This window comes from Pituophis catenifer, unplaced genomic scaffold, assembly GCF_029215685.1.
Source record: "Pituophis catenifer annectens isolate HBS135680 unplaced genomic scaffold, rPitCat1.0.hap2 SCAF_2, whole genome shotgun sequence".
In the NCBI taxonomy this organism is placed as follows: Eukaryota; Metazoa; Chordata; class Lepidosauria; order Squamata; family Colubridae; genus Pituophis; species Pituophis catenifer.
Genome location: NW_027256882.1, coordinates 132,229,041 through 132,246,166, shown reverse-complemented (window position 1 = coordinate 132,246,166; position 17,126 = coordinate 132,229,041). Strand labels below are relative to the sequence as shown.

Genomic DNA, 17,126 nt, shown 5'->3' with positions numbered 1-17,126 from the left:
AAATGCTCTACCAAAGTCTCTTCTAATAGGAAAAAGGGTACAAAATAAATTTTAAAAATTGCTTTCTGGAAAATGAATTCTTAAGAACATGTTAGTATCCAGTCACACACATGAGAAACTATATATATAGTACTTAACTGTTTTACAACATACCTTCACAATGAAGTGACTACAGAGAGCTTGTGAACAGTGATCTGTCCAGGGTAAACATTACTGTGCATTTCCTTTCTGTCCAACTTGATTCTTTTATTGGCTGTGACAATTTCCCAATTAAAAATTACCGGTAATTATTTTTTTGTTTACACTACCTCTTTATTGATATTCATTCCTTAATTTTTGTAGTTTGCCACAAAGCTTTATGCAGCCACAAAAATATGTGCATCAGATTTTGTGCTGTATAAGCATCTAACTGCATCTTTACTTGGAAGGGCAAGGTGGATTTACAATTCACAAGAGAGCTATAAAAGACAGAAAGAATTGTCTATACAGCCAAGTAGCCATTTTTTTTTCAACGTTCAAGATTTATTTGCTTGCTCAGAGTTTTTCCATAGGAGCAGTCTTTGCCTACACCTGTAAATCAGGTGATCTCTCATCACTTATAATCTGGCTGGGTGGCCTTTGGCAAAGTGTCACAGCTGTACCTTCGCAAAGCCAGAAAATGGGGACCAGAGGCTCCGTAAAGGTGGTGTGAAAAACATGAAGGCATTTCATATTGTTTTCTATGCTGTAAAAGGATATCGTTCCTTGATCACAATCCAATAGAACTCCAATGAATTTGCAAAGAGGTTCTTTTATCTTTGTAGACTTGTCATTGTACCAAGCCATGTAGCTGTCTTCTTGGATATGCAGGCCCCAGGAGAGTTTATCCAACCCAATGGTGAACTTCTGATGAGCCTGTTTCAATCTGGTGAATGTTTTGCACGCTACGCCAACAATGACGGAGTGGTCGGATAACTCTACTTCCCAGTAGCGAGTGCCTTGGCTGAAGTTCTGAGTACACATGACTTGCCATGGCTCAAATCTTTGAGGGTCATTTGGCTTTGGTTTTTGAAAAACTTGGGGATGAGTTGCTTTCTGATTATTATCAGTTATCTGCAGGTATTTGTTGGCTGTGATTGGATCAAATGTCAAATTCTGCTGATCTGTGGGAGTGACAATGATAATATATTACGAAAAAGCAAAAGAATCTAAAATCACCAATTTACCTCCTCCCTGGAATATTTTCTATTCTACATATTCATTAAAGCAGGATAATATTACTAAAGTATTAGTATATTTTTAAAAGTTAGGAGTTGTGTTATTGAACAGATCCTTCTTTATTTTCCAAATTCTAGATTTCATGTCATTTTGATATAATGTAATTTTGCTTCTTGTTTGTTAGTATCACAAGTCAGCATTATTTTTACTGTAGATGTGGAGTCTTTAACGTGGATTCTGACATTACCTATTCATGTCATATACATAATGAAAAATTAACTTTTTAGGGTTGGAAAATACTAAACCATAGTAGTGTAATAAGTAGGAAAATAAAAACAACAACAACAATAATAGTTTGATGCCTTCAAGTCAGTCTTGATTCCTGGATGAGTCCCTGCTGTTTCCTTGGCAACATTTTCAGAAGTAGTTTGGCCCTGCTATTTCCCTAGGGATAAGAGAAAGTGACTGGCCCAAAGTCACTCAGCTGACTTTGTGCCTAAGGCAGGAGTAGAACTTAAAAGAGTCTCTGGTTTCTATCTTGGCTCCCATGATATAGTTGATGAAAACTGAAAACTAGCTTCAGGGCCAAGGATTACTACTAGCTAAAGAGCTCACAATAGCCATGATAAAGAGTGCCTGTTCTTACTGGCAATTCAGGAATCCTTTGCTTAGCATTCTGCCTAAATATGTTTAATGAGATAATTATTTCCCCTAGAGATACAAACCAGAAGCCAAACACAGGAAGTAGATAGACGTATACCCAAGTATATTCACATCACAGATGATCTTGTATTTGTTGTTGTTAGTTACTGAAAACAAACAGCTCTATGAGAAACAGCTATGGTTTTCCACTTTGATTAGTTTTCATCTTTGCCAAAGAAGAGGAACGACTGCATCTATATTTATGGAAAATTAGATGCAACTTCTAAATTAAAGAGATCCAATTAACTGGTTCCTCATGTGTTAATTTGCATACAAAGTCTCTTTAAAAGCAGAAGCCTTAAAAATAATAAAAAAAAAGAATAAGAGGAAATAACTGATGTCACAATTGTCTCTATCAACCATGAGATAGACTGAGGGGCGTGTAAATGGAGCCTTATCAACCAGATGCACTAGAAACAATCAAGAGTGATGAGTTTGTGCAATCAACAGTCATAAATTAACTTTGGCTGGATGTTCCACAGACAACATCATTGTAGGGCAAGCTATTTACTGGGTTATGTAATGTACACACACCTCTGCAGTCATGACAGTACACCTACATTTTATTTTTACTTATGAGACAGACACTTTATTTTTTTTTTAAATGGGAATAAATTATATAAACTGTAAAGAAATCTGGAAAGCATGATGCAGCATTGCCACTTCAATGCCACTGTACTCCTACCTGCACATCAAGATCTTCTCATTCAGTTACAAAGGATAGAAAGTGATTTATTTTCATCTTTGCAATAAATGTCAAGCTCAGAAACAGCTATATTGAATCAAGTTCCTCCCTGATTTCTTTCTTAGAGCAGTCTTTTGCTACCTCTAGGGCCAGCTGCACTCCACGGATAGCAGAAGCATAGTCATCCAACTTCACACTGGACTTGAGGGCAGGGGTGAAATGCTACCGGATCACCCAATCCGGTAGCGATGGCAGCGGGTGGTTCGGAGAACCGGTAGCAAAAATCCCTGCCCCCCCCCCATGCCCAGCTCAGCTGCGTGATCATCCGAGGCTTTAAAAGAAAATTTTAAAAGCATTTTTTCTACAACCTCTTCGGCCGAAAAAATGCTTTTAAAAGTAAAAAAAAAAAAAAGCCTCTGATGATGGCGTGGCTTAGCTGGATCATCAGAGCATTTAAAAGCATTTTTTTTTACAACCTCTTCAGCCAAAGAGGTAGAAAAAATGCTTTTAAAAGTTTTTTTTTAAAAAGGTTGGCCATGCCCACTCAGTCATATTACCCCCCCACACAGAACCAGTAGTAACAAATTTTACATTTCACCACTGCTTGAAGGGCTGAACTGTTAAGTTCAGAATAATCATTTCTGTTTTTCTCCTTGTTAACCCAGAGGGGTAGGGAATTCATAATTGCAATCTCTTCTGCCACAGAGGGTCATAGATAGTGTAAATAGCCCAAATGGAGGATAAGACTAGGGCCATCCACTGAATGTTCCTCCCCCTGTAACAGCAGCCTAAGTATTATTTCTGGCGTAGGATTTTCCTTAGTAGGCCCAAATGTACCAGTCTTAATTTGAGACAGCATGTTTTGTCCTCTATGTTGCTAGGGATGCAACATTGTGCTCAGCTAGTAGGGCACAATGGCCTGTCCTATACCAACAAACTTGTTAGAGGAAAGTGAGGGAATGGATTTGTTCTTGTTTGGGGCAATGGCCAAGGTCTACCAAGGCTTAGCATTGGACACTTGGTAATAAACCTTTTACTCACTAACCAACATCCTAAATGAGGTGTTCTACAGGACAAGGAACATGATGGCAAGCTGTCACTCACACATGAACACTGACCTTCTGAAATAACCCATCTTCTGTAAGATAAGCCTTTGTTATATTTCTCTGAGTGCCACATGAGGGAGGTGAAGGGTTAGCCCCTTGCCTCGTTCTCTAGGACACTGGCAAAATGCAATCAACTATGAGGAGAGCTATTCCAGAGATGCCAATTCCACCAAGTCACACTCTGAGCTAGTCAGTTGTTCAATGAAGCAAGTTCACCTGTCTTGTTTCTGATCAGCTACTGAATGGGACAACACCAGAAGAGAATCTGCATGTCTCTTTCTGTCTCTGGATAACATCACCGAGACTCACATTGGTGGAATTTCCATGTGAGTTTATTTAGTTCCTACATCTCTCCTATGTCTATGGAGGTTCTCAGTCATCCAAATGATTGCCTCATAAGTTGCTTTTCAAACGGCAACTGGATTTTCTTGCTTTTTTCCCCCTTGAAAATGTTTTGCTTCTCATCCAAGAAGCTTCTTCAGTTCTGACTGAATGGGGGGGGGGATTAAAAGGATTTAAATCTTTTTATATCCTACCATTCTGTCAGAACTGAAGAAGCTTCTTGGATGAGAAGCAAAACATTTTCAAAGGAAAACAAAAACAAAGCCCAGTTGCCTTTTGAAAAGCAACTTTGGGACATCTCTCCCATAGTTCCTTCTCTTCCCTTAAACCCATTGCCATAGCCAACAAACCTTCATGTGTGTGGCCAGTGCATTTATTTCTATAAAATTTGTTAAGATAAATACATTTTTAAAATGGTTGTGCACGGTTGGTGCATTCTGTGGTGCATTTTGTTACAAAGGTGTGTTTGAACTTGCTTGTTTCAACCCGTTTGCTAGAGATCATCTGTAGCTCTTTAAGTTTAAAATGAAGAGCTATTTTGTTGATCAAGGAGTGTGCATGACTCATTGGCAATTTTTTGTTCTGTGCACTACTGGATACAGTATTATATGTGTAACCCTAACCCTGATGTACAATCAATATGCATTTCTGATTTGAATACGGATAGTAAGGCAGGGGGCAATTTTTTGCATTTCCTAAGGTGGTGTCTATCTTTTGGGCAGTGTGGACTGTGAACCTATTTCTGTTCTGCAGCATCTCAGCCTTGCAGCTGCCATGGTCTGCCCCGCGCAAGCCACGGGCATTGCATCGGGGTGCTGGAGGCGAGTGGAGCCACGGAGGAGTTTTGCAGAGAAGATAGAATAGCATGGCGATGGCTGTCCACGCCCTGTTTCTTGCCAGACAGACAGGAGAAAGTGGGGGAGGAGGGAGGGAGGGGGCAGCTGGGTCTTCCTGACCTTTGCTGAGCACTATGCCCCCCCCCTGCTCCTCCCAATTGCTTCCGAAAGACATGAGAGGCATTTCGGGCAAAGGTAGCAGCCGCTGTGTCTCCCCCAAGGGCGTGGGGGTTAGGGTTAGCTGGACACTGACCTTGTAAGGCAAGTGTGACCACCGGGAAGGCAGCGTGGAAGACAGGCAAGAATGGCAGGGCTGCGGGGAAGAGAGTAAGCTGCTAGCTCCCTTCCCTGCAGCCCTGCCATGCTTGCCTGCCTTTCACATGGCCTTCCACTTTCCTGCCTTTGCAAGCTGGCCACGGGGACGGCGGGAAGGCCACATGGAAGGCAGGAAAGCATGGCAGGACTGTGAGCCGCGGACGCTACCGGTTCAGCGAACCAGCCCCAATCTCCGCTACCGGTTCACCTGAACCTGTCTGAACTGATAGCATTTAACCCCTGCTTTGGACTACCTAATTGGGAATTGTACTACCAGGCAGCGGCATTAACATGGATGAAAGAATGGATTGCATTGAGACATACAAGACTATTGACTCTGGAGGGACATGACCTACAACTGGGTTGGCACACCTTTTCATGGTATGGGAAAAGCAGAATACACGGTTATTTTCAAAGACATTATATAAGGAATGTGTTATTGCTAGTATGGGAGAAAATTAGAGAACAACATTATTTGAAGATACCAGTTTGGCTTTCAACAATGGAAGCATTGATTCATCCAAATGTTATTAATGTGGGAAATATTGTTAGATATAAAGATATTTTGAATGAAAAGGGGGAACTCAAAACTAAACAAGAATTCAGTGATCAAGGGATAAACATGGCATGGTATTCACAGGTGCAGATACATTCTAGATATGAGAAAGATGCTAAATTGCAGTATATGGTTTTTATAAAGAAGCAGCAGAATTAGATAAAATATTAACAGAGACAGAAGAAAGACTGATAAAAAAGCTATATAACTACTTATTGGCTATTAAATTGGAAGATGAACAAGTGAAGGAGACAATGATAGCATGGGCAAAAAAATTTGGTTATACAATAGAATTAGATGAATGGCGAAAGTTGTGGGATAGAAATTATAAATTAACAATGTCAACTCCATACAAAGAAAATTTGTATAAGATTTCTGAAACATCACTTATCAAGCCTAGGGAATTTATCCCAAAAATTCATTTCTATCATATTCTTCACTCTGCAGGCCAAATATTGGGAAGTCCCACTGAATGCATCAGAACTTACGTACAAGTAGTGCTTGACTTATGCTTGCTTGACAACCATTAGAAATTATGATAGAGTAAAAAAAAAACAGTACTATAACCTGGATTCAAAGTCCTGGTGGATGTCTCCACCCACCCATGGTCACACGATCGCATTGTGGACACTCAACAATTAGCATACATTTATGGCTGTTGCAGCATTCTGCAGTCACCTGACTACTATGTATAATGTTTACTTATACTTATAATGAGCCGAGGTGGCACAATGGTTAGAGTGCAGTACTGCAGCTACTTCAGCTGACTGCTAGTTCAGCAGATCAGCGGATCAAATCTCACCGGCTCAAGGTTGACTCAGCCTTCCATCCTTCCGATGTGAGTAAAATGAGGACCCAGATTGTTAGGCGGCAATATGCTATTTAGTATACTGTCTTTGGTGTAAGCCACCCAAAGTCCTCAGAGAGTGGGCGGCATAGAAATATGACTAATAAAATAAAATAAAATAAAATAAAATAAAATAAAATAAAATAAAATAAAATAAAAAAATACTTCCAGTCTCCAGCAACAAATGCCCATTACAGACAATGAGTTTACTTAATGACTGCCACATGAACTGCTTAATGACCGACACAATTTACAATCATAATTCTGGGCTCAATTAAGTCGAGGATTGTATGTATAGGATCCAGATATCAAAGAAATGAGTGATTTTTCATTTTTCCAATTTACAGAAAAATATCCAACCCTCACACAATATCCATAAGCAGGGAAATGTTGTGGACAGATGGAAGAGAGAAACTCAGATATACTGTATACTGGTATTTACTTGTACCAGGGCTGTTTATTACAGTTCGACTCCCAGGTCTAGCAATTTTATTTATTTATTTAGTTATTTATTCCCCCCCCCTTATTATTTGTACAAATAACTCAAGGCAGCAAACATATCCAACACACCCTCATCCTCCTATTTTCCCCACAACAACCCTGCGAGAGAGTGACTGGCCCAAGGTCACCCAGCTGACTTTCATAGCTAAGAGCTGGCTAGATTACAAACACTTCCATTCAGAAGAAGGGAGCAGGAAGAGCTGCAAAAGTGTTCTCTATGGTACTTGTCCCATCCCTCTTAAGCACGTTTGAACTCTTACCTGGAATTACTATTAAGGCAACTGACCCAGATAATGTTTAGGCAAAAGAGAATTTACAGGGAAATCTGGGAATTTATTTCACGCTCATACAAAAAGATATATAAGCACAGAGAATATATTTAAAGTGTAAAGCCAAGGAAAAACAGAATGGGGAACATAAAAACTTCTGAGGGTTAGTAATGGACACTTGACCTGCTGTTGTGAAAACATGTTTTTCCTCTTCTGGGTTACTGTTTGTCATCTTCTCCTATTTTGTGTGGTCTCCTTATCACTGAGACAAGCAGTTTTTTTTTATTGGGGAAGCAAGTTTTCAGCTGGAAAACTCAGATCTTTTTCTGAGGTCTTTTTTTCAGAATTACCAAATGCAAGGCCCTATTTGCATAAGTAACTTTTTGCATGAACAGGGAGCAGCAAATTCGGCCAATGCTGTCACCATGCTACAACTTGGAGTAAATAAGGAGTTTGTTTTTCTTCTTTTAATGGAGAAGGAGCAGTATTTTGTATAACTTTGTATTGCTGTTCCACTCTTAGTCTTTGGTGAACTGTATAAATTCCTTTTAGGATTGCAACTAAAATTGCTGGAAGAGAGAGTGTATTCACTGACGAAACAGAATCAGTGGGCGACATCTTTGTGTATCTTTATATCTTTGTAAACCGCCTTGTGAGAGTAGGTGGCCATATAAATTTTCTAAATAAAAATAAAATAAAATATTAAAGAATGAGACCCCACATCAGCCCAGTTTCTTACCCTTTAGAAGCTTTGTCCTTAGTTCATTCTCTGAAAGACAAGGTTCAGACATCCTCTTCACAAATACCTTTGGCTCAAGTTTGACTGCACAATACAATAGAGAAGAAAAATTCAACAGCAGGAAGAAGGCAAACTTCTTTCAAAAATTTCCAAATGGTAATAGAATATAGCTATTAAAAATAATAGAAGAGAGAGTTTGATCATGTAGTTAAGGCACCAGACTAGACATCAGGAGACTGTGAGTTCAAGTGCCACATTAGACATGAAAGCTAGCTGGGTTATTTGGGGTCAGTCACTCTCTTCTCAGCCCAGAATATCATGTTCAGGCAACAAGTTGGTTGGTCAATTTTTGTTGCAACCATTGGAACACTTGGTTGATCTGGGGGGGACGGGGGGGGGGATGGGGGGAAGTCCCTGCACTTGTGGGAAAATGGAAGGAATAATTTTTTTTAAAGTTTCTAATGATTAAATAGCACTTGTAAAAGCCATTCAATGCACATACGTGTTTATAGCTTTGAACAGGAACAAACTTGAAATAAATCAACAAAATCGGCAAAGACATTCGGGAAAATCCCATCTTTGATTATATTAATCCCTCAGGAAAAAGAACAGAAATGTGATCTGTTTCGTACGGTAAATGAAAAAGTGGCAAGAAATGTATGAATCTGAAAGTTACTAAAGATTTTTTTAAAGTGGCAAATCTTGATGAGTTGCTATCTCTGAATTACATCTTCTTTGTGAAAACACGTTTCAAAAATTGCTTAGGTGACCTGGACTTTGCAGACTATTATGGGGAGTAGGCATCCATTTGAATACTCTTACTATATAAATCAAGTTTCGATAGGCTAATTGAAACAGTTTTCCTATTACGGTATTCTTACAGTATTATCCTCTATCACAAAAATTTACATTCAAAATTCTTTTTTTCACAACTGTGGTAGGCAGTTAACAGTAGTGCATGTATGTAGCTTAGCTCTCCTGATGCTTCCTTTGCAGCCTCCTGAACAGAGCTAAATGAGCAGAGCTAAAATTCGTATTCTTTTCTTGTGGGGTGAGGATCAGTGATGGGTTGCCCCCGGTTCGGACCAGTTCGCAAGAACTGATAGTAAAACTGGCGGGAGGCTCTGCCCACTGACCCCGACGTCATCAGGAAGCTTCTGCACATGTGCAGAAGTGCATGCACGTGGCCCTGTTGCAAACCGGTAGTAAAGGTAAGTAGAACCCACCCCTGGTGGGGATATAAAAGGTTTAGGGCTGAAGGTACTCATTTCTCTCCTTTACCTATCCAAACATTTCAAAATGTCCAGTGTTTTCTTTTTTTAGTGAGACTTAAGGGGAAAACTGCTTAAGTCACTGTAAGGCACAGATTCCACTCTTTACATTCACTCAGCCTCTTTACAAAGGAAACAAGAGCCAAAGGAGTTGGCTCTGGCCATGACACAAAGGCCATTACAAAAAGTGTGCCTCCCACCATCAACAAAGCTGCCAACCCCTATTTTATTGTAATATACTTTCATGCACCTGCCAGACATTGGAGGAAAGCCATCTGAGTCTCAGGTATCACAAAAGAAGGAGAAATCTGGTAGCTCCTTTTCCAACTAACAGATTTTATTCAAAGGCATGAACTTTTCTGAGCTGCAACTCACTTCATTGGATGTGGCTAGATTGAGATTTTAAAAAATGTGCTACCAGATTCTTATATATCTGTCAGAAATTGACCTGTCAACTGTGACTCAATTTTCTCATTGCCATAAAACAGCTCGATAATTACTTTTTCTGTCACCCATTTGTGGATTCAAAAGATTTGACTGAAGTGTCTCCAAAAGCCTGAAGAATTCAGTGAAGAACTTGGTGACGGTATTTGCATTCTTATCCAAGTCAAGTTGAATGACTGGAGGAACTTCCAGTTTAGTAGGTGGAGAAAGGAGATGTTGCTCCTGCAAAAAATAGAAAATAATTATTCCACTATAATAGAGCAAAGATGGATAAACTACCATGTTTCCCCATAAATAAGACCCTGTCTTATATTTTTTTGAACTTTTTTTGAAATAACGCTTGGCCTTATTTTCAAGGAGGTCTTATTATTTTGGGGCATGTGGAGCCGTCCTCTTGCCGTCTTACCTGATTTCCAGCTCTGTCTCCCTAACCCTAACCAGAGGAAATGGCGGGAACCAGCTGCGCATGCATTGAAATATTTTTGGGGACGTCTTCTTTTCAAGGAGGGCTTATTTTCAGGGGGGCTTATTTTAGTGCATGCGCTCAAAAGCTTGATTGGGCTTGTTATCCGGGGAGGTCTTATTTTCGGGGAAACAGGGTAAAATATAGCAAGAGCACAGTGAAGAAGATGCATCAAAGCTACATCATGAAGGCTTACTGAATACCAATGAAACCAAACTGGTTTACAAGAAAGGCCAAAGGAAGAATAGAAGACAGATATGGCAAGGCAAAGTATTACACAGACAGTACATAAAAAAAAAAAAACTAGCAGTCAAAGCAGAGAAAACAAGACCTGGTATTGGCTAGAGGCTGGAAATTTGAAAAAAAAATTGAAAGTGTAATGCTACACAAGATCAAGCTTTAAAAACAGGGAGGGAGAGAGGGAGGGAGGAAGATATACTAAGAAATGCCCTGAGACCAGAGAAAACATTAGGAAATAATCTCACCGATTCATAGAAAAAAGTGAGATGGATAGCATCACCACCAGATGGATTCGTAACTGAATGACAAACCATACCCAAAGAGTAGTCCTTAATGCGTTTATGTCTACATGGAGGGAAGTAAGCAGTAGGGTACCACAAGGTTCCGTCTTAGGCCTAGTACTCTTCAATATCTTTATGAACGACTTAGATGAGGGAATAGAAGGGAAACTTACCAAATTTGTAGATGATACTAAACTAGCAGGAATAGCTAACACCCTAGAAGATAGGCTCAAGATCCAGATGGATCTTGACAGAGTTGAACACTGGGCCCTATCTAACAAAATGAAATTCAATGTAGAGAAATGTAAAGCCTTACACTTAGACAAGAAAAACCAAAAGTACACATACACATTGGGTGAAACCAGGCTTAATAGCAGTAATTGTGAGAGGGATCTTAGAGTCTTAGTGGGCGACCAGCTAAATATGAGCCAGCAGTGTGCAGCGGCAGCCAAAAAAGCCAATGCAATTGTAAGCTGCATTAACAGAGGGATACAATCAAGATAAAGTGAGGTACTAATACCACTCTATAAAGCCCTAGTAAGACCACACCTAGAGTACTGCATCCAGTTTTGGTCACCACACTATAAAAAAGATGTTGAGACTCTAGAAAGAGTACAGAGAAGAGCAACCAGGATGATTAGGGAACTGGAGACTAAAACATATGAAGAATGGTTACAGGAACTGGGCATGGTTAGTCTAGTGAAGAGGGAGGAGACATGATAGCAGTGTTCCAAAATTTGAGGGGCTGCCATAGAGAGGAGGGGGTCAACCTGTTTTCCAAAGCACCTGAAGGCCAGACAAGGAATAATGGATGAAAACTGACCAAGGAGAGATTCAACCTATAAATAAGGAGACATTTTCTGACACTGAGAACAATCAACTAATGGAACAGCTTGCCTTTGGAAGTTGTGGGAACTTCATCACTGGAGGCTTTCAGGAAGAGATTGGACCGGCATTTTTTGGAAATGTGTAAGGTCTCCTGCTTGGGCAGGGGGTTGGACTAGATGACCTAAAAGGTCCCTTCCAACTCGGTTAATCTATTTGTGCTAGTGCTTATAACATGCTCTCAGCATTCCAAATGCATGTATAGAATTAAAAAAAACAAACAAACTGGAGGCCCCTGAAGTTTCTGGCTTTTGATACCGTGATCCCAATTGTACATTTTGGCAAAGAAATAGTATTAAGCGAACAATGACAGCAACATTCTCCCAATGCACAGAGCCCACATATTTTTTACCCACTTCAAGAAACACAATATCATCCGCCGAGCTCATCAGCCCTTCCGCTGTCCTGTTGTATTGCGTGACAGTCTCCAAATGATGCTGTAGGCAGTTCCGGTTCTCCTGCATTTGCTTTAGCAAAGCAGCATGCTCACTTGTAACCATCTCCGACACCTTCTTCTGGCATTCTTTTAGGATTTCTGTGAGATGATCAAACTTTTGCAAAATTCCTGATTTGAACTTCATTGAGAAAACCTGTAGAAAGCCAACATTCAAAGCATCAAGTTATCCTTATAGCAGCTAATGTCTCTCTCCATTTTTCTTAAGGCACCATATGGCGATAAGATAAAATATGGAGGGAAGGGGTACTGGCCTTTGTGGACACAAGCTAGTAATGGGGAGGAAATGACAACCGCTTTGCTTATTCAGCAGCTACCACAAGAGCGATTAAAATGTGCACTGGCAAAGCACAAACTATTTCTACATGACTCACTGAAACATGGTTCATCTGCTGCTCCAGTTTCTGGATTTCTGCTGTGATTCTTTCTGCCTCTTTTCGTTTTTCTTCCAGGGTTTTCTTGATTGATTCCTGTCAAAGCAGACTTGAAGTTCAAATGGGCAATTGTTTCATACTTTTCCTTGATACTTCCAGTCCTATAGAGAATACTTCATTTGGCAAATTCACGTTGGTCTATTCACATTGATCAAGAAACATCTAAAGAAACATACCAAAGTACTGCTACCCATGTAATCTTTTGCAGCTCTAGTAATATCACCTTGCCTCCATTGTGTTGTATTGAAACAAAATGACTAAGATCCTGGAATTGCTATCTACTTCAGAAAGAGCGATGGGCTCAGGAAAAATATAATGGTATATGGGTCAATTGGGTTCAGTCACATTCATTCTGAACCTTGGTAACAGTTTGGATTTAGCAAAACCTTCAGATCTAGACTTGTGTTCAAGTCAGGATCATATCTCTTGTGAGATAGCGTGAAAGCAAAACCATTACCCATTTCAAATTGTGCATGGTTTGTGGACCAGACAACAGGCATTCTCTGTGATAGCTCCTGCCTTGTAGGATCCTCTTCCTCAGAGACCCAATAGCCCTTTTATTCAGTCTCAGAAAACAACTACTGTAAAGCTGTATAGTACTATTCCAATATGCCTGAGTTGATTATGGGCAATGATCACAGATCTGGCTGTTGTATTATTATTTTCTTATTCCTTATATTTTATTTTTAATCCTGTTTTGCAGTTAGCTCACAGAGTGTTTTGGGGCTAGAGTAAATCATCAATACTTTGAAGTGAATACATAAATAAATATAATTTCATGAGATGTTGGACCTTTGCTAAGATACCTTAAGGCACATCAGAAAACTATTAACTGTTAAGCTTATTAATTACATTACATTGGAATATAATTGCCTGCTTGCATTTGAGACAAATGTGGCATTTAGCAGGGACATTGTTCTCTTTACTATGAGGTCCCAATATGGGACCTCAGTGTTATTGAGCGGAAAAGAATGGAATCCGATACCTAAGAAGACCAACATGTATTCTTACCACAGCAGGATCTATGAACACATCCCAGTCTATAGGTCTTAACTGGAGGTGCAATAGTTGACTATAGTAGTTGAAAATCAGAGCCATGCCAACATGCTCTGGTTCGTACGGGTATATGCACATTATACAGATAGTCCTTGATTTATGTCATGTGAGTACATTGCTTAGCAACAGCAATCCTGGCAACCCCTGTTGCCATCATCAACCAAATTCCATTGGTTGTTAACCAAGGACCCACCCCAATCCAAGCCATTCAGGGTTTGGTCTTTCCCAGCCCTGACCCTGGGTTCTTACAAGATAAGGGACCGCCTCCCCTTCAACTACCCCGATCTTCCTATCCCCACACATTTCTGCCCTTGTGGTTGTCCTGGACCCTGCCTTGCAAGGCAGCAAGCAACTCTAGAGCCATACATGCTGCAGCGCTATGGCTTCCTGCAGCTCCTGAGCCACTGTGCAGTGGGAACCTCAGCCCCATTCCAATGCCTGAGCCCCAGAGCAGCACAAATCCTTTTGCAGCATGAAGCCCAGCTCAAGCTGACCCACAGTAGCCTATGCCACAGTGCATTCTGCTGTTCCATTGACCTTCCCATCATCTTGCTCCTGATGCTGACAAGAATCACACTGGCCATTTGCTATTGCCATCTGGAGCCATCTTCCCCAGTTCTTGGGAGGAAACCAGTGTGCAACCTGGGGAAGAAAGTCTTGTGCGGCCAGCAGCTGAATTGCAAAAGGGCCAGACTGGGCACACTTGCTCAGCAGTGCGACCAAGAAGATGGTGAATGTCAGCTAAGAGAGCATGGGCCATGGTGTACAGGGGGCCAAAAAGGGAGGTGGGGGGAGAGAGATAGGCAGGGGAAAGTTGAAGTTCCCCTGTGATTGTAAAGGTGGGCAGGCTACCAAGCAGGGGTGAAATCCAGCAGGTTCTGACAGGTTCTGGAGAACCGGTAGCAGAAATTTTGAGCAGTTCGGAGAACTAGCAAATACCACCTCCGGCTGTCCCCAGAATGGGGTGGGAATGGAGATTTTGCAATATCTTTCCTCCAGGCATGGAAAGGGAATGGAGATTTTGCAGTATCCTTCCCCCTGCCACGCCCACCAAGCCACGCACCAAGCCACGCCCACGGAACCAGTAGTAAAATAATTTGGATTTCACCACTGCTGCCAAGCACCCAATTTTTGATCAGGCGACTTTGGGGGCACTGTACTTTAGCCACCAGTCATTAAGTCCTTTCGTTCTGAATGCTGTATGGTTGCTGAACAAATGGTTGTAATTTGAGGACTATCTGTTCAGAGAAAACCACAGCCTAGTCCCATTTAGCACTAGACAGTCTCGGCCTCTGTTAAGTTTGGGCTGTATATGCTATAGGTCAGGGGTCTCCAACCTTGGCAACTTTAAGCCTGGAGGACTTCAACTCTCGGAATTCTGGGAATTGAAGTCCACCAGGCTTAAAGTTGCCAAGGTTGGAGACCCCTGCTATAGGTGAATTCTGTTAGCCCACCAGCCACTCTCCTTGACTCTACCACCCTGCTTACTTCTTGAGCTTTCCGTCCCTCTTCAAAGAGAGCCCTCTGGTGCTTTTGGCAGCTTCTCACGGTGCACACGCAGCAGATGCAGCGTTTCTCAGTTACGCAGTAAAGCTCCAAGGGCCGGCCATGATTTGCGCATTGCCTTGCCTGAGAACCAGCTGCCTTCCTAATCTCCCCTTCTGAGGCACCTGGGAGGACTTCTTCCTGTTTCAGCAGCTCTACCAGGTTTTCAAGCAGGACAGTTTTGCTAAGTTTGGGTCTCTCTGGAAAGCATTGTCGGCATTCAGGACAAGTGTAGATCTTTTGGCCATTGAGTCCTTGTTCCTCTTTGTCCCAGTGGCTGTTGATGCACTTCTCACAAAAACTGTGTCCACAAGGCACAGTCACAGGGGTGGTAAATACATCCAGACAAATGCAGCATATTAATTTCTCTTCCAGCTTCTGAGATTCAGAGGAAGCCATTTCCCCAGAGGAAGCACAGTAGAGAAAGAGAAAATAACACGCCCCAAACCCAGAATCCTGTCCAAGGGGAGGTCCTGAATGTAAGAGTGAATCTTAAAGGGACAGAAGCTATTCTGTAGTTTACACAATTCAGTACAGTGTTTAAGGCAGGGGTGAAATCCAGCAGGTTCTGACAGGTTCTGGTGAACTGGTAGCAGAAATTTTGAGCAGTTCGGAGAACCAGCAAATACCACCTCTGGCTGGCCCCAGAGTGGGGTGGGAATGGAGATTTTGCAGTATCCTTCCCCTGCCACACCCACCAAGCCACACCATGCCCACCAAGCCATGCCCACAGAACCAGTAGTAAAAAAAATTGGATTTCACCACTGGTTTAAGGTCATCTCAGATGCCCTAATATTAAATGCATTGTCCTTTTTGTAAGTGAAAAAAAAAACCAAGCTTTGGGTTTGAATTTTCTCTCCTTATTTCAAACAATCTTTAGACCAGTGCTATCTATTTCGATGTTTAATTAGTTAACTTGAGCTTTATTATTTTCTCTGAAGGTGCACCATTCTGAGGTCACCCACAGCTCCTAAAGTATTGGCTGAGCTCATGAGGCTTCTAAAAGTTGATAACAAATTGTAACATTTAATGGTCATAAGAGGAAATGCATGGCTGGAGCATAATATTAACTATATTTATTTTAACCAAGCGTAAATGAAACAGCAACTCTAGTTATCACCCAGGCCTTCTTATTCCTTTTTATAGTATAAGTCAGGGGTCTCCAACCTTGGCAATTTTATGACTTGTGGACTTCAACTCCCAGAATTTCATACGCTGGCTGAGGAATTCTGGGAGTTGAAGTCCACAAGTCATAAAGTTGCCAAGGTTGGCGATTCCTGGTATAAGTAACCCTCGATCTGGAAAAAGAACCCCCTATGCTTTCAAGTTAGAACCAGAGATAGCTTAGGATCAGCATCTTTCAAGGTCTTTTCAAATCAAATTGGTGCAAAATGTGTACTCATCTGGGGGGGGGGAGGAAAAACTCCAGCCTCCTTGTAATTAAACCTCAGCAGGCACTGAGTGTTGGCAGACTCGGTGCCTTCTGAGCATAAAGGCCACTCTGATAAAGCAGAACATGTAGAGGAGGTAGAACATGATGCCCATGTTCTGCAGGTGTCTGCTAGATTATCTTCTTCAGGTTGGCACACACATAAACCTCCTCTTTTTACATTGCTTGCCTTCCAGAGAAGAGAGCTGGTGCTTCAAGCTGCAGTCAGGAGGGGCAAAAGGGGAACCAGAGCCTGGCCAAGGAAGGTGCTGCTAGAGAGAAAACAGAGAAAGCACTGGAGTGGAGTTTGGCATTACATTTTGAACTGAGTTCTTTGTCTGGCTGGCTAAATCTCCAAAGAGTCTGATTTTGTTTGCCAATCTTGTTCCAGAATGCTGAAGGGGAGAATAAACTTTAGAAACATTTCTACGTCTCTGGAGTTCAACATTTGCTTTCAGTTACATGCTAGTTCCGTGATGGCGAACCTATGGCACGCATGCTGGAAGTGGCATGCAAAGCAATCTCTCCG

The 17,126-nt window shown here is 41.3% G+C and overlaps 1 protein-coding gene across 1 annotated transcript; it reads right to left on the bottom strand.

The window, feature by feature from the left end:
- On the bottom strand, nucleotides 1–15,571 carry TRIM65 (tripartite motif containing 65). Its single transcript, XM_070937554.1, has 6 exons — nucleotides 15,112–15,571; nucleotides 12,508–12,603; nucleotides 12,036–12,269; nucleotides 9,867–10,032; nucleotides 8,096–8,179; nucleotides 1–1,142 (listed from the first exon to the last, which is right to left on the bottom strand). Exons 1-6 carry the CDS (start codon nucleotides 15,565–15,567, stop codon nucleotides 565–567), a joined length of 1,614 nt encoding a protein of 537 aa, XP_070793655.1. The 5' UTR covers nucleotides 15,568–15,571; the 3' UTR covers nucleotides 1–564.
- Between the last annotated feature and the right edge of the window lie 1,555 nt (nucleotides 15,572–17,126).

Coding starts and splice junctions, on each gene's coding strand:
- TRIM65 (XM_070937554.1), bottom strand. CDS start 15,567: ATGGCTTCCTCTGAATCTCAGAAGCTGGAAGAGAAATTAATATGCTGC. Junction 12,604..15,111: donor AGGGACGGAAAGCTCAAGAA/GTAAGCAGGGTG, acceptor CTGCTTTGACAG/GAATCAATCAAGAAAACCCT. Junction 12,270..12,507: donor AGCAGATGAACCATGTTTCA/GTGAGTCATGTA, acceptor GGCTTTCTACAG/GTTTTCTCAATGAAGTTCAA.